Genomic DNA, 23,334 nt, shown 5'->3' with positions numbered 1-23,334 from the left:
GTTTGTCGCGTTGGCCGCTCATTCAGTAGAACATTCAAGGTTTTTGTAAGCAATGGAGTTCCTCATTTTTGCAATTTTTAACGCAAATAACCAATTCGGCATCCATTATTAATGTCAGTGATACCGTCCTTCCTAAGAGGATGGCATCCTCGCCTTTAAATTGGCCTATATTGGTCTAATCATAACATTATGTCCTGGTAGAGGCGTGTTGCGAAGATTAAAGTTTCTAACACCATTTTAATGCGTCCTCTCACGTCACTAATATGTGTTCCTTTTCTTCAACACCCCATTCAACAATTAATATAAGTCCACTCCTTTACAGGAGATTAAAAAAAATTGCGAGTCTTGGCTCGACAACGAGACTCCAATTCGGAAAAATTATGCCTTAAAAAATAATACTGCTCTCTTAACAATGAACCTCTAGAGACGCGTTTATTAAAAAAATACCGTTGGCTTACGTGGTAAGGGCATGTACACAGAACTTCCCTTTGTCAAGAAAAAATTGCGACCTTTGGGGATTTATTTGGAAGGAAGTGCTTAGTTTGGTTAGTCCCCCTTAATACATCTTCTACAGTGTGTCCTCAATCCTCAAAGATATACAGGGTGACAATTTGAAAACTTACCACCCCTCATATCTTAGTAAATAAACGAGATATTTAAAAAAATCAAAATCCGTTTCGGTAATTCGGAGGGGGAATCACAATGACATAGTTGGCGACGCACCCCCTGCGCCCTAGCCACCCCAACTTTTAAATCTTAAATAGTGACCCCCCATGTGTGATACGTCGTTGGAAAGCTCTGAAAAATGCTTTCCAACCATACCAAATAGCATTACATTTAGGTTAGTAATTATCGTGCAAATCAAAAAATAAACTAATATGATACATTTGAAATCTGTCGTATTTAAAACGCAACCGGCGAACATAGACGAACCAAGACAGATAATAATTCAAGAATGTCAAAATATTGCAAAACCAACATTTGAAAAGGTTCGACAAGAGTTTGAGAATAGATTAGAACTGGCGATCAAAAATGAGTTGCTGTCGAGTCGGCTTTGGAAGTTCAAGTTAAATACGATTTTCCATGTTTATTTTTTGATTTGCACGATAATTACTAACCTAAATGTAATGCTATTTGGTATGGTTGGAAATCATTTTTTCAGAGCTTTCCAATGACGTACCACACATGGGGAGTCCCTATTTAAGATTTAAAAGTTGGAGTGGCTAGGGCGCAGGGGGTGTGAGGGGGTGCGTCGCCAACTATGTCATTGTGATTCCCCCTCCGAATTACCGAAACGAATTTTGATTTTTTTAAATATCTCGTTTATTTACTAAGATATGGGGGGTGGTAAGTTTTCAAATTGTCACCCTGTACAGTCCTTTTACAATCAAACGAATTTACGAACTTGAAGAATGCGTGAAGAGTATTACTTATGATGGTTTAATGGCGTGGAAGAGAATAAGACAGAACGTCCGGAGTAGATACAATATCAAGTTGTATGTCATACTGCCGAAAAGCCATAAATGATAAGTCCTGACAAATCTATTACAATAAACTACGCACATTTGTTGTCGGTTCCTGTTATTTTTTGTGAAAGGTTCGGCCATTCACCAGTTTCGAAAAACCTACAGAATCAGAAAAGACCAAAACAAACATTTCTTCCCAAATAAACCAAGATTCCAAGTTTTGGAAAAATTGAAATAAACCAACAAAGAGAGAACTGACGATTTCTAAATTACAACCATTACATTAATTACGCACTTGTGACACTGACCAAACTCGTAGAAAATAGTTGGCTAACGAAACCTTTTTAATCTTAGTTCCATGTGTTTGAAATCAGTGAGGCAACATAATTGATAATGAAATTAGCATTCGTACTGGTGTTAGTTACATGTTTATGCAAGTTTCAGTGTTTACAATTGGATAACCCGGAACTGGTTGTTGCAGTAAGTGTGCTGTCATGTTGCACCATGTATGATAAGAGTTTTTTGTGGATACCCAGGAACAAAGATTAAAATTGCAGAAATTTTTAATGGAAAAAATTAATTAACGTTTCACGAAAATGCCGTTGCAAGATATACATGTTTCATTGAGAAAAAAACATATTTATAAGGTATTTGGGGGTGTTTATGTTTCAATAGTTTTTTGATTTGTTTGGAAAGAGGTCAACTTGTTATCTCCCTTAATTGCTGCCAACTTGTTATCTCCCTTAATTGCTGCGAGTGTAAATAATCTGATGATTTAGAGTTGAAGAAGATATGATACATTGCACTAGATTGGGGTCGTTAAATCTACCGTTGACCTTTTATTCTTAACATCAATGTTTTGAAAACAATAAGTGAATGCTTTCTTAGAGATAGTAGTTTATAGTCAGTTTCTTTGAAGAAATAGTTCAAGGGTTGTGCGACACGGAAGGGCGCAGTAAATCATCAGAGGATTGTTGTTGAACTTCAATACAAAAGATTTGCCATAAGATGGAGGTACGAGAAAGTCTCATCAGTTGAAAATTTCTAAGATTAGCACTGCAATAGAAGCCTGGAGGTTGTGTTAATTCCGTTTACTAGATGTATGGATTGGTTTCTAGTGCTGCTTTTTTTGAATCATGTTGGCCTCTTCTGGTGTCCATAATTTTGTTCCTAATCCTTATCTATTTTTAAGTTGTGTGTAGGCTCAGACCGGTACCCTAAGCAGTTATTTATATTTAAATCAATACTGTGACATCCAACCAAAGAATTTAGCTTGATTTTGGATTTTTCTTGTTGATCAAGTCAAAATAGGTTATACCATTAAGTCGACTAGAATTTAATAACAGAATTAGAGCTCGTGACCGTAACATTTGATTTCGGTTTACACTATACAGTGTACATTCTACTGTTCAAGATAATCACACAACTTTGAATGCTAAACAAAATTTTAATCCAACCATAGGAATCGTACCACTGAAGTTAAACGTAATTTTTCCAAGAATGAAACAAAATAATGCAAATCCTGTGTTTGGATTTGATCAATAAATACAATATAAAATCTATTTCGTGCGAATAAATGTCAAGGGTCGATTTCTTTAGGAATATCAAAATTATTTCGAACAAAATTCCTTATGCAAATAACCGGCCACTACTTAAAATTACAAAGCGTTTTATGTTTTTCATTTACACTGTGCTGTATTAGGTCTTCAGACACGGCGACAGAACCAAAGACGCGGGCACATCTTATCCAAATGATCCTCACAACAACATATCCTTCCAACCATACGGATTAGGAGAACTTACCCTTGTAAGCACACATTTTGTTTTAAATAACCTTTTGAAATGCTATACAGGGAGGTCGGTTAAGGTCATTTCACCTAGGAGAACAATTGAGAGGGAGGTATGGCGACTACTTGAATCTTCGTTACACGGTAAGTGAAATAAATTCTGTTACCACAAACTACAACAGAGCGCAAGATACATTGCGATTAGTACTGGATGGTCTATTCAATAGTAAAGGCAGTGAAATGAAAAACGCTTACGATTTTGCAATTTTGCAGGTGGAAAACAGTTCCGTAGTAAGACATTAAACAATGTCCGTAGGTCGCAAATAAACGAGTCTAATGTTGCAGTTAACGTTTCCATATTACTTTTGTCCACGTTATCGCCAAATATACCGCGAGTACCAAGACTTTGGAGAAGGGCGAAAGATTAAAAGCAAGTATACCTCAAATTTCCCGTATATTGCTTACCACACTGGAAACAATATCGAATGTCTTAGCGATTTGAATCTCCTTTATGACTGCTTGAGCACCGAGGTACATGATGACTTTCCAGACACAGGATTATACTTGTTTCTTTTTGCAGGAGGAATGGAAATTGCATTTACCTAAATGGACGTCGCTGGTGTATAGGGACTACTTAGAGTCTGCTGCTAAAGACTTTCATAGTATGTCTGTAGCACTTCCGGAACTTAACAAGCGCTATGGGGGTGGGTAACGTTTTATAGTTTTGTGTCCTTCTTGATTATTAGCCAAGTAGAGTAACTGCCTGCCACAGGCTTCTTTCGATTTCATGGAAATCATTTCTTGTACTGCTTTGCCCGTTACTTAATTTCTTAATTACAATTTGATTTCGATCGATAAATGCCCACAATACTGCAACAACTTCCTTACAATTCGATTGTGAAAAACGTATTATTCGAAATAATCAAGGAAGACGTAGTTTTAAAGTCGCCAACGCTCACGATCGGTGTATTTATTACTTTAATTGCTATTAACTCCAAAACGCACATTAACACTTTAGGTGTCTTGTTACGGCAGATATTAGACCAAATGGACTTGAAGATCAATCACTCTATGAACCACAAGCTTCACTTATACTCAGCACATGATATGAACGTCGTTGGACTGTTGGGAGCCATGGGCTTATATCATCCTCATATCGTACCATATACAGCTTGTGTACTGATGGAATTGCATGAAGTGAATAACACTTATTGCGTTAAGGTAAGTTAATTGTGGTTGTGATTGGTAATACTTAATTGAAGTATATCATCAGGTACTATACCAACAAACCGCCGCTCTAGGCTTTCAAGAAATGGTGCTACCTGGTTGTGAGGCATTGTGTCCTATAAAGAGCTTTAGAACGATAATAGCACAAAATTTACCGAAGGATTATGATAATTGCTAACCTAAAAATTTCGCCCTCCTGATAGAACGTTTAAATAACTTAAGCTCAATTCATATTTTAAAATTTCGTGGTGCGAGCAAAGTGATCAGCTGACTCAGGAATACCGTGAATAGTAAAGACAAATGTTCCATTAGTGCAAAAGTGCATGCGGCATCCCTCGATACCTGGACTCGTCATGATTCATATTGGTTAGATAACGCAGCAACAAGATTGTATAGTGCTCTTAAAAATACTGTGTCCAGCTATTGTCAACAAATTGAGCATAACAAATAAAAACTGTTCTTTTACTATAATTACTGTATCGTCCAAATAATCCACTTTCTTCAGGTAATGTTGCAAACTCAGCAAAGGTGGTTTTTGTATCGAAGATAAAACGTGCTTATCTTGAAACCAATTAAATTTAACCTTACGCAACGCGATAACAAATGTTCTTATCGCAATGACCAGATAAACCCCTGACAACGCGCAAATATGACCAGATGTTCTTACCTTTTAACACGTAATTTCACTTTTACAATTAAATAAACAAATCCAAATAATCAATTTATAAAGCGATCAACCAAATTAACTCTTAAAAAATTAAATTCCACGACAGGGTGAACCATTATTATTATAGATGTCGGGCACAAAACCTCTGCATGTCGTTGTTTACACAACAATACATTAGCTTCCCTTAGGTTCAGTTGAACCCGGGAAGTTTCAACAACCGACTCGAAGTTTAAGGCAACGAAGTTGTATCGTGCACAATCCAACCGGCACACAGACTTACGGAGAAATATGTTGTATTAAAACCTGAAGACATGGGAAATCGGGCCGAGTTAAGAAAAAGAGCGACAAACAGCTACCCCTAAATGCTAGGGATAAGCTGATTCTTTTAGTATGTTCAAAACAGCAGTGGTGTACAATATATTTATCAGATTGGTGCTATCGATGCGTTCAAATTATTTATGTAATATACTCCTAGAGTATTATTAAAATATAATTAGAAATACCTCTACGGGCTTATATGACCTCCTACGTCGACGATCAGCATTAGCGAGGCGAAATGTAGAAATGCTAAATAATATATAAAATAACTCTGCATTGACCGGGAATCGAACCCGGGCCGCCCGCGTGACAGCTACAACGATTAGACAAACGACGACGACGATGGTTCGCATCTTAATAACGGGCGATCAAAAATGAGTAGCGGTCGAGTCGCCTTTTCACATGTAAACAAAAATTTCAAAGGTGACTCGACAGCAACACATTTTTGATCGCATAGTAGACTAAAAATACTAGCCCCTACGGGCCTGTGTGACATCCTACGTTAACGATCAGCGTCCATATCAACATCAGTCTGGTGAAATGTATAAATGCTAATATTAAATTAAAAACGTCCTGCGTCGGCCGGGACCAGCCATGGTGACTAAACTATCCCATACATTGTCTTCACCTACTTTCCGTATGGAATAGTCAATATTGTCGCTCGAGGTTGTCCAGAACGACCGTATGAATGCAACCTCCTAAAAAATTGACAATACGACTGAAAACCTGTGCGGCTAAACCTGATCCGGCGTAAAAAACCTGGTTACCTAGTGGACTTGTCCGACGGCAATCAGGCGCCTGATCTGAACCCGACAGTGCGAAGAGTCTTATTCACAAAACTGCACTACTGCTCATCAGTTTTTCATTAGATCCGGAACCTGACCGGTCAAACCTGATAGTGCGAAAGGAGTCTATGGATAATGATTGTGCATTCTAATGACATCTGTCATTCTTATGACACATGCACGATATAAAATGACGTTCAGACATATGACAATTTTGTTTTTATGGAAACGATCGCGACGGCAAAGCTTAAGCTTGCTATTTTTGACGTCTCTATATTAAATTCAGAATTGTCAGAAGCTTTACAATGATTTATATGGCTTCTGCTATAAAATAAAGTTTTGTAATATACACGACGATAAATGGAAACTAACCGTCTGGTAAAAGTTAATTAACTCGTGGCTACGCGACTCATGAAATAACATCCTTTTATCGTCTTGTATAATAAATGACTATTTATATATCATTGCAACCCTAAGTAAAGTTTAGTGACAATTATGTAGCATTTTTCAATTATCTTTCTCATTCTATAAAAACCTGTAGTAGGTTAGTTCAATGGAATTTCCGTATTTTCATTAGTTTGAGATAAATAAAGAGTTAGATAAATTTGTGTACCTTGATGTATTTGTACTCTCATTTCGCTCCAGTGCAATAGCCCTTCTAGCTCATTTATTTTTATAATAATAATAGTAATAATTTTCAACATTACAAAAACGCGTACCGTGTAGCTAGAATTATGGTTGGGTGGTGATCCGTCTTTCCCTATAACTAGTAACTACTACATCCAGTTTCTCTTTTCCATGGTGGTCTATGAAATAAAAATAAAAGGTCAACATTATAATCCTACGCAGGTGAATCAACCAAAAAGAATATTGTATACAGGGTGTCGAAACCCCTATTACACTTTTGCGATCAGACAAATACTTTTCAAGATACGAGTTTGCAAAAAAAATTTTACTCGGGAACAGTATCTAAGATGAGCAGAGTATACAAGTATTAACACTTGCAGTAAAATGGCATAGTGATTAGTGGTTTTTCACGCAAGAATGTATGGGAGACGGCAAATGTGAAAAACTCAATGCGCCCAAACCATGCAAATTGTTGTTACTCTTGTAAATTGTGTTAAATCCGCACTATGCCTAATATTTGAAGAAAAATCTAGTCGATGATTCGTACAGAGTATTGTAATCTGGATTATTACTTACCTACTATTTTGTGGATTCGGGGATATCATTTATTTAGTTAGTTTAATACTAATAAAGCATAAGATGGTACTTAGTTGAGTGTAAGGGATGTGTTGTCCAAAATATACACCCTCATTACTTTAACAGTGCAGGCACGTTTTGAAGTATTTCTGATAATCTTGGAAATGAAAAATCAAACTGGATATTATTAGCGAGTGGACTTAAATACATAATTAAAGTCGTGACCAGTTCATTTAAAGGGATGAGGTCAAAAAGTTGAAAACGAGGTAAAATATGGCCCTCTTCTTAGGGGATTTTTTTTTCTTTAAAAAAATGTGATGGTTTTGTCCGTCTGTCCGCCTCTTCTAATTGGAGAACGAAAAGAAACAGCGATGTCAAACTTTCGTCAATAGGAAAACAATTTTCGCTAACAATAAAAACTGTATACTTAGAAACCTTTTTGTACAGTTTCATTGGATGGTTGGGCGTCACACTTCCCATAAGAGCCAATGCCCTTTATGATTCCTAATAAATAAAACGCATTGCTAACAAAAGGTTGAAGTTGAAGCTAAGATTAATTGTAACGTAGCAATTGAATTTAAATGAAAATTGAGTAGAGGAACCTCACCTTCAATTTGTCGAATTCGCTTATACTTGGAGCAAAAAAATGAAAATTTGAGGAAGACAAAGGTTTTTTTATTTTAAATTACATCCTCCACATAGTGAAAGAGACACCAAACAAATCCCCTTACCCTCATAGCCACTCAATCAATTTTTTGAATAGAAAATTTTATATTCAAAGGTGAAATATAAATATCAGCCAACTTTATACTTTAATCTAATCGAGGAAATAAAAAGTACTAATGGAATTACGATTAGGTACATACGCCACTTTACCAGGTAGCAACGACTTAAAAGCATCACCACTAAATCCAGATAACGCCAAGGATCTTTCAGATGAAAACCACTTTGGAATAGTGTATTGCGTTTTGAGTAAACATCAACGCTTTCTAATTGGCAATAAAGATGAAAAGAAGTAAATATTATTAAATACGTGGTTGAGATTTATATGGACACCGAAAACATCAATGTCAATTTTGATAGCAGGTTAAGCACATTTTACAACCTGTTTCCCCCGAAACAGACGGGAAAACAAATTAGACGTGTGATAAGATAATTTGACATCAAACACCCATAAATATAAAAGAATAAGCAATTACTGTCGTGTTTTTTCTCTAAAGGTGACGAGATGACTCTAATATTAAAATATATTGTGAATATTTTAATATTTTTAGCGCTGGATTGCATGGTTGCATACTGCGCAAATGAGAAAACCGTTCAAATGGTATTTGGGGTAAGCCAAAATAGAAAGTTCATAAAGATATGTTAAGCTTAACAAATTCTAGGTCTTCCGACATGGAGATCGCACTACTGACGCCGGTACACTGTATCCCAACGATCCATATATTAACGAAACGTACGAACCCTATGGACTGGGCGAGCTCACTAACGTAAGTCATTTTCTTTAAATTGAAACTAGAATGACTCAGGAATAAAAACTGCAGAAAGGCAAAATGAGAGAATATAGGCTTGGCCAACTGCTACGTGCGAGATATGCATTGCTACTGGGAAAGCAATACAAAAAAGGAAAAGTAAGGGCAGTCAGTACTGATTACAGCAGAACACAGGAGTCGTTGGAATTGGTCTTGGCAAGTCTGTATCCTCCTCGTTGGACACAGTTGGCATGGAATCGATGGTTGAATTGGAACCCAATCGCTTACGATATTGCATCACACGTAACCAATCGAGTAAGTACTGCAACCATCGAGAACTGTTAGCATATTTTCCACTTTGCAGTTGCTTAGCATTGCCATTTTGTACTGCCCTCGTTACGTTCAACTCTTCGACGCCTATTCCAAAAGTGAAGAAGGTCAGCAGATCGAAAGCATGTTCAACTCACAATACGAGTACATATCTAACCACTCTGGTTTAAACGTCACCAAACTATTTGACCTATTTCGATTATACTTCTGCTTAGTTTCTGAAGTAAGTATACCTTTGTTGTTCGACAGCGATAGTGTTGAACGGGGTTGTAGAGCGAATGGGGTTTGACACTTCCGGAATGGACTAAGCAAGTTTTTCCGGGATATTTAACCAGGACAACTAAGAAAAATTACGAAATGCTTGTTGCTGCACCACAACTAAATCAACTGTTTGGGGGTAATTTGCTTCAACATACTTAATGACTTTGTGATTAAGGTAGTCCTTAGGATTTCTTCTTGAAGACATTATTAGTGAAATGAGGGCAAAAATGAACGAGAATGGTACCCTAAAGGAGCGTAAAATTAACCTATATTCTGGTCACGAGCTTAACATTGCTGCTATACTAGGCGCCATGGATGTGTTTTTTCCTCATATACCCCCTTATGGCGCATGCGTACTTATTGAGCTTCATAGGCATGACGATAATTATTATGTTCTGGTAAAGCGTGTCATATATGCGTATACACTGTTTATAGTGGGGCTACTTCTAGATTTTCTACCAGGATTATTCATCTATGACGCTACAACCACTGACCATACCCGGGTGCACGTTTGAATGTCCTTTTGAAGACTTTGTAAACTTGTTGCAAAAAAATCTTCCAGACAAGCAAAATGGAGACCCTTGCTTAATAACCGGAGATTAGCACTGTTTCAGTTTTTATCTTGAAACCACCCGATTTTAATCAGTTAGTTTTATTAAAAATTTTCAATTATTTGACTACCTATTTTTAAAGTTTGTAATACTATATTCAAACAACAATTCTACGCAGCTTTTGTATTCTAGATTGTAGTATTGGCATTAGGGAATTAAGGCTTCAGTTCATCCAAAGCAAAGTGGCCACGGATGGATAAGGATAATGCGATGTTTGTTCTGCACAGACCATACAACGCCGTGGAAAAATAAAAAATTTCGATGTTGTTTATTTACGACTTCTATTCTATAGTAGAGGAGTCCCATAGGGAATTTGGAGATTTACTCGAGCGCGTCAGATTAAAAATACATGTTGAAAAGTGTGCATTTCAATAATCTGACGATTTAACCGACAGGCAAGGGAGTGAGAAGGTGACAAACTTCCAAAAAAAATGTTACCTTGACATTCTGGAACACGTTGGGGTTTTTTTTTAATTTTGAAGAGGAAATAAGTCAAGAAATACAGAATAAATACAATCTGTCGATTTCCACAAGCCAAAGTAGAACAAATCCCCAATAAAGTTTAGTGCGTTGAGCAGGTGAAGCATGTCGGCTGACTTGAAATCATATAAACGAGGCGTTCGTGTCATAAATTATACGTACATCGGACTCGAATAAATCTAGATTTTACTATTCCCCACCATGCAAACCGGCAGAGGTACCTCCAATATCAGAAGTAAAAAAGGGAAGGAAGTAGAGGGAGAAGAATGAGTTTTATTACAAGAAACGAATGCAAAATTTAAGAAAGACAATAAAAAATAAAAATATTCTACATAAGAGAGAGAAATGAGGAGGGCATTATATTGGTAAGAGATAAAACAAGTGCATCAGGTAAAGTGCATTTTTTAAAACCGAAATAGCTTAGGCATATTATTGGTAAATGATTAATGAGAAGAGGGCTCTTTATACATAAACATTTAAAGATCGCCTGCCATACATTCAAAATTTACGCTATTTAATGCAAGAGGAATCAAGAGCTTAGAGAAATTCTCCGAAATATTAAGTTTTCCCTTTCATTAGAGTTCCATGAACGATAAAACCAGCCCCCTCTCCTGTTTTGGCAAGGGAATATAGAAAAGGGCGGTAGTGGTCGGTATTGCCAAAAATTTCAGGACTTTAGGACCATTTCGCTAAAAGTAGTTTAACACGGCAGAAGTGGGTCCGGACAGACAGACGGACGGAAAACGCGCAGACAATAGCACTTTTTTTTAATTCTTAAAAAAACAAACTGGAATAGGGGATATAGTAGGATTGGTGTCAATGTGTCATGGTGTCAATGAGAAAGGGCCAACAACAGAGAATGTCAAGAGATAAAAATACAACAAAAGGGCTGAGTTGGTATTAAAACTTACAGAAAACATAATGCAAAATCGGAAGGACACATGAACATTGATAGAGGGCAGCCATACGCATACATCGATGGAAGAATGAGGTCGGTAATAGAGTAATATTGTAAATGGATAAAGAATTCATGGCAGAAACAGGGACGGAATCTAATTACGAACCAGCGGAAAAAAATTTAAAGAAGAAGATAAGAAGAGTGTTCATCGGCCTAAAGACCGAAAGCGGTACATGCATGGACAGAATGAGATACAGAAAATTACAAAAGGGGGCTAGACGAAAGAGAGAAGTATGTAAAAACACAGAAAAAAATTGAAGATTGAAACAGGTAAAACAGAGAGAGAGAGAGAGAGAAAAAAGAAAGAATGATGAGGCGTGCGGAAGAGAAAAATAGATACAAAACAATTATTGGAAACGATGTAAGGGGTCGATAGAACAAAAAGCATGGTACAAAAAACATCCAGACACAAAAATACGAATGCACAGGAGGGGTTAAGAAGAAAAGAGGTCGAGAAAATGAAACAGTAATTTTTGTTGTTAAAAAACTCTCAGGCCCCAGATCACAATTTCTTTCGCACCCCGTTGCACCATCTGGAAGTCAAAATTTTGGAGGTATTTTTACAAAAAGAAGAGCAAACGAGAAAGAAAATTGATGAGAAAATGCCTGCCAATAAAAATAAACAAGAAAGGAAAATGGTGAGAACAAAAAATGAAAAAAAGGTTTTCGTCTTAAGGCGAGTAACTTTAGCGCATTTCCCATGAATTGATTTCGCGCAGTCTGTTGTTAAAAATCTGTGATATGTTTACCTTTATGAAATTAAAGCAATAAAAATCATTGTGGTTGAAATTTCAAAAAAGTATCTCTATAAATAAAGACGTTGACATTGTGTAGTGTGCGCATGCGCAAATTAATCGCCAAGATTTTTCTTGGGCTACCGAATGCGAAATGAACGAACCAAACATTATAATTATACTGTAGTAGTTAAGGTATTGGGCGGAACATGAGTTGGAAAGTGATCTAAAAATATTACGAAAGAAACGAATGTGGAAAAGGTAGAAGGAGGTAAAGGAACAAGGGATGGAGATATGCAATTGTAACAACAAAAAAAGAAAATTGTGTATTAATGGAGGAACATAAGATATAAGCAAAGCAATAGCTAACGGAATGGGTGCCGAAATATCTAGAGAAAGGGCGGAAAAATATTAGCGAATGAGAAGAAAAGAAATGAAAGTTGGAGAAAGGCAGAAAGAAAGCAAATGCAGACTATAGGTAGGTACAGTTTTGTTGTATTAGTTTTAATTATGAAATAAAGTAATAATACTTGAGCAAAACACTAAATTTATTTATTAGAATAATTGATATTCAATTAATAAATGATTGACATTTAGTAACTACAACAACTTACGTAGAGTTGCCTAACAACTACAGCTCAGCTACAGGCTGATTCAAATTCGATGACCACTATGGGGATCTCGGAAACTGTAAGATTGGTAGGTAGTTTAAATTAAGCAAAGTTGCGCATTTTTATGCTTAACAAAATGCCGCTTTGAAACTGAAAAAATTCCGACTACTTTCGGCGATATCCTGAAAAAAACGAAATTTTGCAAAATCGTTTTTATTTTTTACCGAAGTTATTTAAAAAGATATTTCAATATAAATGACAGACAGAATTTTCGGAATATTGATTCAGAACACGTTTAATTAGTTGTACATAATTGTGTTGAAATTTGTAAATCAAAACTTGGACACTAATAAATACGGGGGTCAAGTTACGTGAATGTCGCCGACGTGTTCGACAAACTACATTATTGTACCCGGTATTAGGTAGTGTCTCAGAAACGGGTCACCAAATTAGGGGGTGTTTCATTTCTAATTGATGGTTTTAAGATAAGGGTAAAGCACGTGCTTCCCAAAGGAACGCGTGCCGTGTTATATTAATCCCTCTAGAAAGGCGCTTTCATGGAAAACGTTGAACGTATCAAGAGCTGGTGTTCCCACGCGAATATTTGTATGTCGATTTCATATTCCTTTGTAACTTGTAAGCCACTAACTGCAGTTCAGGCGCACTATATAGCTACATATTCAAGTTCTCAAATTCCTTCTTTAAGCCAATACATATTTTGTAGACGTTATAAAGCAGAAATTTCTTGGGAAAGTCTCTTGGCAACTTTAATTCTGAACATTTAACAATTCACAGTTTATTAAATCCATAAATATGGGGTCTGAAAATTTCATTGGAGCGTATTCTATACATTTTTAAACAAATCGCACGAAGTCACATTCAAATAGTCTAATAGTGTTGTTAAATACAACATAATTTTTCGAGTGTGGGTTCAAAATCTAATTTGGATTTGATGCTTGTGGTTGGAAATTACATCTACATGATATCTAAAAAAACTTCTGAAGGTTATACCTTAATTTTCTTATCACCCTGGATTAGTCAATGTTTACCAGCTGAGAGGAAAATCCATGTTACGTTCCATTAATATTGAAATGAAGTAGCTATTCCATTGATATTAGAATGAAGTACCTATCATTACCTGGTTATGTTTAGCATATTTTGGAATTTGTCCCAGCTATTTTGAAGTGATTCCTACAAGAGACATAATACTATTTGTTTATTCTCCATGGTAGTCCTACATGAAGGGTGTAAGTTATTTGGCCATAGGAATGATTTTGAGCATAACCTCAAGGGGTAGTTCGAAAGAGTAGACTGCTTATAAGTTGCGAAAAAATATGAAATCGACATACTGGGAAGGAATATTCCTGTGGGAACACCAACTCTTGATACATTCAGCATTTCCCTTGAAAGCTCCATTCTTAAGGGATTAATATAACACGGCACCCATTCCTTTGGGAAGCACGTGCTTTACCCTTATCTTAAAACCAACAAGAAATAAAACACCCCCTAATTTAGTGACCCGTTTCTAATATTCGCGTACCGCGTACAATTAGTTTGTCGAATACGTGGGTAACATTTCACGTAACTTGCCCATTATTCTGTTATGTCCAAGGTTTTATTCAACACAATAAACACTAGAATTATTTTTCGACATTTAGAATTCGAATATCTACATATACATAAATGGAAAAAGGAAAGAGCTCAGACCGACCGCGTGTGTCAGAGAATATCAGACGGATTGATGACAGTTTTGTTCGCAGTCCAGCCGTGCAGCACAGGGTAGACAGACATATTGAACATTTATAAATGTGTTAATAAAAACTTTGAAACTTCCGCCTTTCATAGAGTATTCGTTTTGAATTTGTACATTAATAAATACGAATTTTTAGAATTGGTACCATTAGAATAACCCTGTATTACTTCGTCCGTTCTTCTCCGCTTTACCCCGTTCCTCTCTTTTCCCGTTTTGTCTATCTTGGCTCTTTCTTCTCGCCCTCAACTTCTTTCTTCTCCCTCATTTTTTATAACCTTTATCCAGTCCGTTCTTCTTTTACCTTCCTTACCTACTTACCTTTTACCACCTTCTCATTTTTCTTCGTTCTTCGTTCCATATCAGGTGATCTCTAACCACTCTTTCTCGCTACACAGTTTGCATTTGCTTTCTTTTCCCTCTCTTCATCTTTCGTTTCTTTGCTTGTTGTTTCTGAATCTCGCCTATATTTTCTCTGTCCATTCTGGATAGTTCCTCCTGTATTACTTTGTCATATTTCTGTACTTTTCTCTACTTCTTTCACCTTCGTATCATTTAAATTCTCGCTTTCCTTTCTTGCTTCACCAATTCGCTTTCTCCCGTCCTTGCGTACAGTCTTTATCCTTGTCTTCTGTATCTGTTTCTCTTCTTCGGCTATCCCTCAGCCTCTTCAATTTTTCCCCATTTAGTACCACACTTTTTTATTAGTATCTCTACATTCTCCTCATCAGGTTTCCCTCTGTTGCCATTGCAACAATATGTAAATCAGATACAATACTACAATTCCTCCACTTTAACCCTGTCTTGATATTTATTGTTCCATGTTTTTCATATGCATGTTAAATAATATTTGGATGGGTCTAAGTCCAGTATATCCATAGTATATCCGACTATGTGCCTCAGTGGTAGAGCGTTGGGCTACATAGCCGAAAGGTCGGGTGTTCGAACGTGGGCTGAAGTAAGAATTTTTCATCTGTGGTAGAGATGGGAATTTCCTTAAATCAGTTTCGAGCATTCTGCCGGCTACTCAGAATTCGGTTTTCCTGCGGTAAATACCGGAGTAGTAATAGAACTTAAGCCCTTCTGCAGGGGAACCTCTAAAAATCATTATGCTGGTCACTCTGTAATTGGGCACAAGCCTGTTGAGGGCTCAGAACAAGAGAGGGACAATAAATAAACAAATAAATATATGTCCAAAACTCCTAGGACTCCCTTGGGTCTTACTCTTTTCTTTATTTTGTGTACATTTTCCCTCGTCTATCATCTTCCACACTTTCTCCTTTACACTTTTCCTTTTCTGAATAGTGTACGTACTACGCATACAGGATGTTACAATTATATAAATAAAATTAGGTAAGAATTCGCCAGAATTTGCGTTTCTTCCAGTTTTTTTTAGGAACCATAACAAATTGAACAATGGCACTGTATGGTTTTACTTCAGGTCAGGCCTTTCTGATTTTGTAAAAATATCTCCAAAATGTCGACCCCAAGATGGTACAACGGGTTGCGAAAGACGTTGTGATCTGTTGTCTTAGGGTTTTTAGACATCAAAAATTACTTTCTGACTTTACCAGTTCTTTGAAATCGTTTAAAGTTTGTATCCCTTCTTCCCCTTCTTCCTCATATTCCTCCCGTGGCTCCATAATTTTTTTTGTACCATCATTTTTTCTATCAACTACGTCTCATCTATCTTTATGTCTGTTGTATTTTGGTAGCGTTAGTAACGGTAATTGAGTGAAACAATTTAAAATAGTTATTTATTATACAAGACGATTGGAAAGAAGATGTACTCTTCTTTTAATATTTTATTTGTACGTAAAAAGCACAAGAACAATTTACATTAATGCTCACCATTTTTACAACGCGCAATGTCGTTCTACCAATCTACTAAACTAAAAGAAACTTCTGCGTGCGCCGAATCCCTACTGAACACACTAGCGCGATATACAAACGCGCTTAAATTTAAAATTCATTGTTGCATTAACATGCCGCCGGCCTTGAAATCCTTGGATTTAAAAATTGATACATGATAACCAAAACATGAGAAAACATAATATACACAGATAAACAACATAAAGTCACATTAAATAAAATACAAATACAGGTAAGTAACGACGTAAGTAAGTAATTCATGTTTATCTTCAATATTAATTTTAGTTATTACTAACTTCACTTTTAGATTCTCCAACTGGAAGCACACACAATTTTGAGCAAGCTCGTTTGATTTCCGTGCCAGATGCGGTTTTCACAGTTACCACACGCACTGTCTTGTCGATACCGGGATGCAATTGAATGACTCTTCCGATGCTCCACTTCGCTGGAGGTAAGTTGTCTTCTTTTATCAAAACGATGTCGTCTAGTTTCAGTTGGTTATTTTCACTTCGTCTCCATTTGTTTCGCTGCTGCAACTCATGAATATATTCTTTCGACCATCTTCTCCAGAATTGTCGATTCAAGCTTTGAAGATATTGGTAACGGCTCAGTCTTGCTGTAGGAATGTCCGTAACATCTGGATCTGCTATTGTTGTAAATGGACGGCCGATTAGGAAATGAGCGGGAGTGAGGACATCCAGGTCGTTAGGATCATTTGTTAAGGAAGTTAATGGACGTGAGTTTAGAATTGACTCAATTTGAATTATTAGCGTACTGAACTCTTCGTAAGTAAATGAATCGTTTGATATGATTCTTTTTAGATGATGTTTGACACTTTTCACCCCTGCCTCCCAAAGCCCGCCAAAATGGGGCGACCGAGCTGGAATAAAGTGCCAGGTAATACCTTCTACGGACATCGCATTGGTTATTGCAATAACATTATTTTGTAGAAAATCATTAAGTTCCCGTAATTCATTTTTGGCACCTACAAATGTGGTGCTGTTATCAGAAAATATGTGTAATGGCTTACCCCTACGACCAATGAAACGTCTTAGAGCAGCGATAAAGCATTCTGTACTTAAATCGGTGACTAATTCAAGATGCATTGATTTGGTGGAAAAACACACAAATAAAGAAATGTAGCATTTTGAGTTTTTACTGCCTCTGCCCTTTTTGTCTTTAATCATAAACGGACCCGCATAGTCTATGCCTGTTGAATGAAAGGGTGGCATGATAATTGTCCGTTGCACTGGCAACTGACCCATTAGAGGATTGTTGACCTTTGATTTAAATCTGATGCATTTAATACAGGTACGCACTACCAGTTTGGCAGTATTTTTGCCATGTATTGGCCAAAATTGATCGCGGATCGTACTTATCAATAATTTTGCTCCTGCATGCAGTAGTCTGTTATGCTCGGAAACAAATAAAATTTTCGTAAGGTGATGATTTTTGGGTAGCACTATGGGGTGTTTCTTATCATATTTGAAATGAGAATGTTGTAATCTTCCGCCTACTCGGATAATTCCAGAGGAATCAATAAATGGTGTAAGACTTAACAGGGTACTCTTTGAGCTTAAGGGCTTGTTTTGCTTTAATCTTTCCAGTTCTTTAGGAAATGTTTCAGATTGTACTTGTTTAATTATTATCATAAGAGCGTTTTTTATTTCATTGATTGATAGTGCTCCAATATTCCTTTCGTGGGCAGGTGTTAGACAATTGTTTTTGAAACGCACACAGAAAGCAATCACCCTTTTCAATGTTTCGAACGAGGAGTAATTTTCAATTGGGAATTTAGTTGATTCAGACGTAATGTGGAAGGATTGAATTTGCCTTTTTAACTCTGGTAAATCGTTTGGAAGTTCACGACATGGAAAGTTCCACTGATCATTTAATGTATTGAGCCAATTAGGTCCGTTCCACCACAACGTAGATGTGGCTAATCGTTTGGGAGAAGCTCCCCTCGAAATTAAATCTGCTGGATTATCTGCGGATGGTACATAATGCCAACTATTTGTGTCTGTTAGAGATTGTATTTCCGATACCCTGTTGGCTACATAAGTCTTCCACTTTTCACTGGGTGCCTTTAGCCAACTTAAAACTATTTGTGAATCACACCAATAGTATTCCTTTTTTATTTCGACATTTAAAATTTGTTTAAATTTGTTAGTCAATTGAGCCGACAATACAGCTGCGCACAGTTCGAGTCTAGGAATGGTCGTCTTTTTTAATGGGGATACTCTAGATTTGGCTGCTAATAGCATCACTTTGATTTCATTATTTTTATTGATAGATCTCAAGTAAATGCATGCCCCGTAACCTTTCTCGGAGGCATCCGAAAATGCATGTAATTGAACTTCAATGGGTTTAATGACTAAAGTATGACGTGGAATATGAATTTGGTTTATTGTCTGCAATTCGTTTTTGTATCTGAGCCATTTTGTCTGAATGTCTAACGGAACGGTCTCGTCCCATGTTAGGTTTAAACGCCACAGCTCCTGCAAAATGAACTTGGCTATAATAATTGTGGGCGCTAACAAACCGAGAGGATCAAATAGTTGTGCGGCAGTCGCCAAAATGGTGCGTTTAGTGTTATGAGTATATGCAGTTAAAGCCTTTGTAGAATAGATAAACTTATCATCATCAGGGTGCCAATTTATCCCTAATGTTTTCTGAATGTCTTCATTTATTACAGTTTCACTTAAGTTGGTATCTCTTAAATCTGTAACGTTGCTGTTCCATTTCCTTAAATGTAATCCGGCAGACTTTAAAATGTGATCAACGTTGTCTTTTATTTGCTTTAAAGTTTCAAGTGAATTCGAACCAGTTAACATATCGTCAACATAAAAATCATGTTTTATGATTTGGGACTCTACAGGGAAATTGGCTTCACAATCTATCCCTAATTGAAATAAACATCTAGTCGCCAGAAAGGGTGCTGAAGTCATGCCATACGTGACAGTGTTAAGTTCGTACCAGGCTAGTGGTTCATGTTGAGAGTCTCTCCATAATATCCTTTGATAGCGTCTATCGTCTGGGTGTATGAGGACTTGCCGATACATTTTCTCAATGTCCCCGCTTAATACGAATTGATACGTCCTAAATCTGCTTATTATAGAGAATAAATCGTCTTGTATTGTAGGTCCTTTGTACTGGGCGTCATTTACACAAATACCCGACTTTAGTTTGCATGAGCCATCGAAAACAACCCTCAGCTTGGTGGTTTTACTATTTTCTCTCACCACAGCATGGTGCGGAAGAAAGAAACATTGATGCTTGTCATAATTGATTTTGGTCATGTGATTTAATTTGAAATATTCATGCATAAATTTAGTATAATCATGCCTCAGAGTTGGATTTTTACTTAAGCGTGTTTCTAGTGAGTGGAGTCGTGATTCTGCTATTTCATATGAATTACCTATATTTTTGAAATTCGGTTTGAATGGAATTCGAACTACAAATTTGCCTGAGTTGTCACGCGATGTTGTTTTATTGAATAACGTTTCGCAATACCTTTCATCTTCAGTTAAAACACTTGCTTTGCCTATGAACTCATCAATTTGCCAAAATTTTTCAACATTTGAATGCAATTCTTGTAACGTGAGGTAAGTATGGCTGTTTTGTACAGGTTTCTGATTTAAAGTGCTTATCTTCCCAGATACTACCCATCCGAATTTTGTTTTTTGCAAGGTTGGGAGATTAACTTGTTTAATTTGACCTACACATAATAAGTCGTAAAACACATCGGCACCAATGAGTAAATCAATTGGAGCAGCCTTATTGAAGTCTGGGTCTGCAAGTTTTAAATTGCATGGGATTTGGAAAACATTTACTGGGTACGATTCCGTAGGTAAATAATTTGATATTATTGGGACTACTAAACATGAAAATGTGACTGTGAATTCATTTATTCGAGATTTGAGAGTAATGTTAACTTTGTGGGAGATTGTCATAGCTGATTGATTGATACCTATTACATTAATCTTAATCGGAACGAGTGTGAGACCTAATTTTTCACATGTTTCTGCCGTTATAAAGTTTGATTGTGACGCCGAGTCAAGAAGACATCGAACTTCACGCGTTTCATTCTTATGTACAAGCAATACCTTTGCCGTCGATAATAAAACCTGATCCCTGGGAGTTGACGATATTCGTGAAACTAAAACATTTGACTCTGATTCATTGGGCTCTGATTCATTGGCCTGAACTACAGAAGTGTGCTTGGTAGGGATTTGAGTTGAACCTTTAGGGTTGTCGTTTCTGTCATAATGTAATTCTGTGTGATGCCTTTTGTTGCATTTTTTGCAACTATACTTAGATTTGCAGTCCTGTAAAAAATGGCCTTTATGCAAGCAATTGATACATGCCTTTAACTCTCTAGCCCTTTTGTTTCTCTCCTCCGCATTAAGTTTTAGAAATGTGTCACATTTTTGAATTAAATGGTCTTTGTTGCAGTGAATGCATGAGGAACTAGTTACATGAAAAGATTTTGATTCGGATCTTGGGGTACGCACATAATTTTGTGATTGCTTAGGGATGTCACTAGGTTTTCGTTTGATTGCTTCTAATGTGCTTAATCTATTGTTTAAAAATGACAAGAGACTTTCAAATGATGGGATTTTTCCTTTTGCTTCACCTTCCATCGTACTCAGCTTTGCTTCCCATTCTTTATTTGTGTTAAAATCGAGTTTAGATGTAACTATTGAAATCAAAATGGCGTCCCACGCTTCCACAGGTTGGCCAAGAGACCTTAAACATTGCACGTGACTTTGTATATTGATAATTTGTTTTAATGATTCGCACGATTCACGTGTCATCGTGGGCATTTCCATCATACAATTTATGTGATTGTTTACAATGCGCCGTTTGTTGTCGTAACGTTTTTGCAATAGTGCCCATGCGATAGGATAATTTTCATGCGTGGTTTGCAAAGAACTGATTAAACCAGCAGGTTCACCCTTTAATGAAGCCTTTAAATAAGTTAGTTTTTGCACATCGGACAGTTCCGAATTTGTATGTATTAACGCATTGAAGGAATCATAAAATTCCCGCCATAGTGTAAATGAACCATCAAAAGTTGGCAATTGAATAGTGGGCAATTTTACTCTGGTACTTTTCCTACGTGTAACATGTGAACTCGTATCGCAACTGCGATCATCGCAGTTTTCATGCCCTTGCACAGAACGCGATTGAATACTGCTTTCCTTAGCTTTTATTAAAATGTCGCTAGCTTGACTTGTCAAATGAAAAAAGTTATCTTGAAATAATTGCCTTTCGTTTACGTCGATTTGCTCTGATAAGCATTCAATTTCGTTCTGTACATCGTTAAAGGAATCAAAAAATGGTTGTAACTTTTGCAATCTGTTTTCTATGTTAGTTAAATCGGTGCTGGTTAATTCTTCCGTATTTAACCCGCTCAAATAAGTGTCAAACATCGTTAGTTGGGCTTTACAAATGCCTCTTTTCTGCACAAGTTTTTTGAGATTCAATTCGTCATTCGTCATGTTTAAAGAATGTGATAGGTAATATAATGAATACTGAACGTGAACGTAATTGTAGCGTTGTCGCTTACCTTGTTTACCCCGCGCGCGCGTCACTCGAAGTCCCTCGTCGTGGCTCTTCTCGAGCTGTCTCCCCTTGGCTCGCATGCGCACGGTCACACCATATACCACATCCCCCCTTCTGTAGGGTGTTCGAACCGGACGTCATGTTCCCGGCTTGTCTAACACTAATACTAAACATGCACATGCTTATGTTCAACAGTCACACTTATTATTTACAATACACTTGATTTAAATACACGCACACACTTTTGGTCCTTTTAACTATACGTACACAATGACTAGTATTTTGGGGAAAATATCGCAGCGGCCTTTAGTGATTGCACCCGCTGGTGCAGTTGCATATATTTCGCGGCGGTTTAACTAGGCGCCCTGAACGAGTTACATATTGGTGGTGCGCGTTTGACTTTTCTTGATGTGCCCTGGTATTGGCCTCTATTTTCCCTCCTACTGCGGTCGCGTTTTCTGTAGGACTTGGTGCGGTGGCCTCATTTTCCTTCTGCCTCGCGCTCTCTTCCGTTTCCGCAACGATTGTGCGTTGCTGGTCTCTTCCGTTTTCTTCTGCTTGGCTACCTTCTCCAGCTTCTGTTTCGACGATGGTTGCGTTCTCTCGGCCTCTGTTGTCATCTTTCATCTCCTTCCCCTCTTCCCGTGATATTTGTTGGGAGTCTTCTGGTAGATCTATATCTAGGTCTTCTTGTTGCTGAATTGGTATGTTCGTGACTCCTATGAGGTGTGATCTATTTCTCCTGTAGACATTATTGTCTGCTGCTATTATGTACGTTCTGGGTTCCGGTCCCTTGTTCACGACTACGCCATATTTCTTTGCGTTCGTGATCCATACTTGTTTGCCGATCCCAAGTGGGGAGACTGACCGCGCTCTGTGGCGAATGTTGAAATCTGCCGCGTATTTTGCTTTTTCCACCTCTCTTTTGCGTTTATATGATTGCAGGTATGACCATGTCGGTATGTACAGGCTTTTATTTGCTGGTACGTTGGACCTTGGTGTTCTGCCCATTATAAGCTCTGATGGTGACAATCCGCAGCTTAGTTTCGCTGTGCGGTAGCTCAGCAATCCTAGATTTGGGTCTTCGCATTTCGTTAAAATTTTCTTGGCTATTTTGACGGCTGCTTCTGCTTGACCGTTTGATTGGGGGTATAGCGGACTGCTGGTGATGTGCTGAAATCCATATTTCTCAGCAAAGTCTTTAAATTTGTTACCCCGGAAGCATGGTCCGTTA

General features: G+C 37.2%; 4 protein-coding genes across 6 annotated transcripts in view; 2 read left to right on the top strand and 2 right to left on the bottom strand.

The window, feature by feature from the left end:
- LOC116170321 (adenylate cyclase type 3-like) overlaps positions 1 to 23,334 on the bottom strand; it is a 195,495-nt gene that overhangs the window by 84,054 nt on the left and 88,107 nt on the right. The gene's annotated exons all lie outside the window — the stretch shown is intronic.
- LOC116170327 (venom acid phosphatase Acph-1-like) lies at positions 1,541 to 4,911 on the top strand. 2 transcript variants are annotated; one of them, XM_031486643.1, is made up of 7 exons: positions 1,541 to 1,946; positions 3,169 to 3,273; positions 3,320 to 3,544; positions 3,599 to 3,784; positions 3,834 to 3,957; positions 4,272 to 4,474; positions 4,527 to 4,911. In XM_031486643.1, the coding sequence occupies exons 1-7, from the start codon at positions 1,860 to 1,862 to the stop codon at positions 4,656 to 4,658; spliced, it is 1,062 nt and encodes a 353-aa protein (XP_031342503.1). In that variant the 5' UTR covers positions 1,541 to 1,859; the 3' UTR covers positions 4,659 to 4,911. The 2 variants fall into 2 exon arrangements, with proteins under 2 accessions (XP_031342503.1, XP_031342504.1); XM_031486644.1 differs by lacking the exon at positions 1,541 to 1,946 and adding an exon at positions 2,058 to 2,480.
- On the top strand, positions 8,627 to 10,188 carry LOC116170326 (venom acid phosphatase Acph-1-like). Its single transcript, XM_031486641.1, has 7 exons — positions 8,627 to 8,786; positions 8,839 to 8,943; positions 8,998 to 9,240; positions 9,290 to 9,478; positions 9,529 to 9,652; positions 9,703 to 9,914; positions 9,967 to 10,188. Exons 1-7 carry the CDS (start codon positions 8,682 to 8,684, stop codon positions 10,117 to 10,119), a joined length of 1,131 nt encoding a protein of 376 aa, XP_031342501.1. The 5' UTR covers positions 8,627 to 8,681; the 3' UTR covers positions 10,120 to 10,188.
- LOC116170324 lies at positions 17,443 to 22,364 on the bottom strand. The gene is made up of 2 exons (XM_031486635.1): positions 20,900 to 22,364; positions 17,443 to 20,819 (listed from the first exon to the last, which is right to left on the bottom strand). Exons 1-2 carry the CDS (start codon positions 22,178 to 22,180, stop codon positions 20,796 to 20,798), a joined length of 1,305 nt encoding a protein of 434 aa, XP_031342495.1. The 5' UTR covers positions 22,181 to 22,364; the 3' UTR covers positions 17,443 to 20,795.

The sequence above is a fragment of the Photinus pyralis genome, unplaced genomic scaffold, assembly GCF_008802855.1.
Source record: "Photinus pyralis isolate 1611_PpyrPB1 unplaced genomic scaffold, Ppyr1.3 Ppyr1.4_LG5, whole genome shotgun sequence".
Taxonomy (NCBI): domain Eukaryota; kingdom Metazoa; phylum Arthropoda; class Insecta; order Coleoptera; family Lampyridae; genus Photinus; species Photinus pyralis.
The sequence above is the reverse complement of the archived record's forward strand: the minus strand, read 5'-3'. Positions and strand labels throughout refer to the sequence as shown.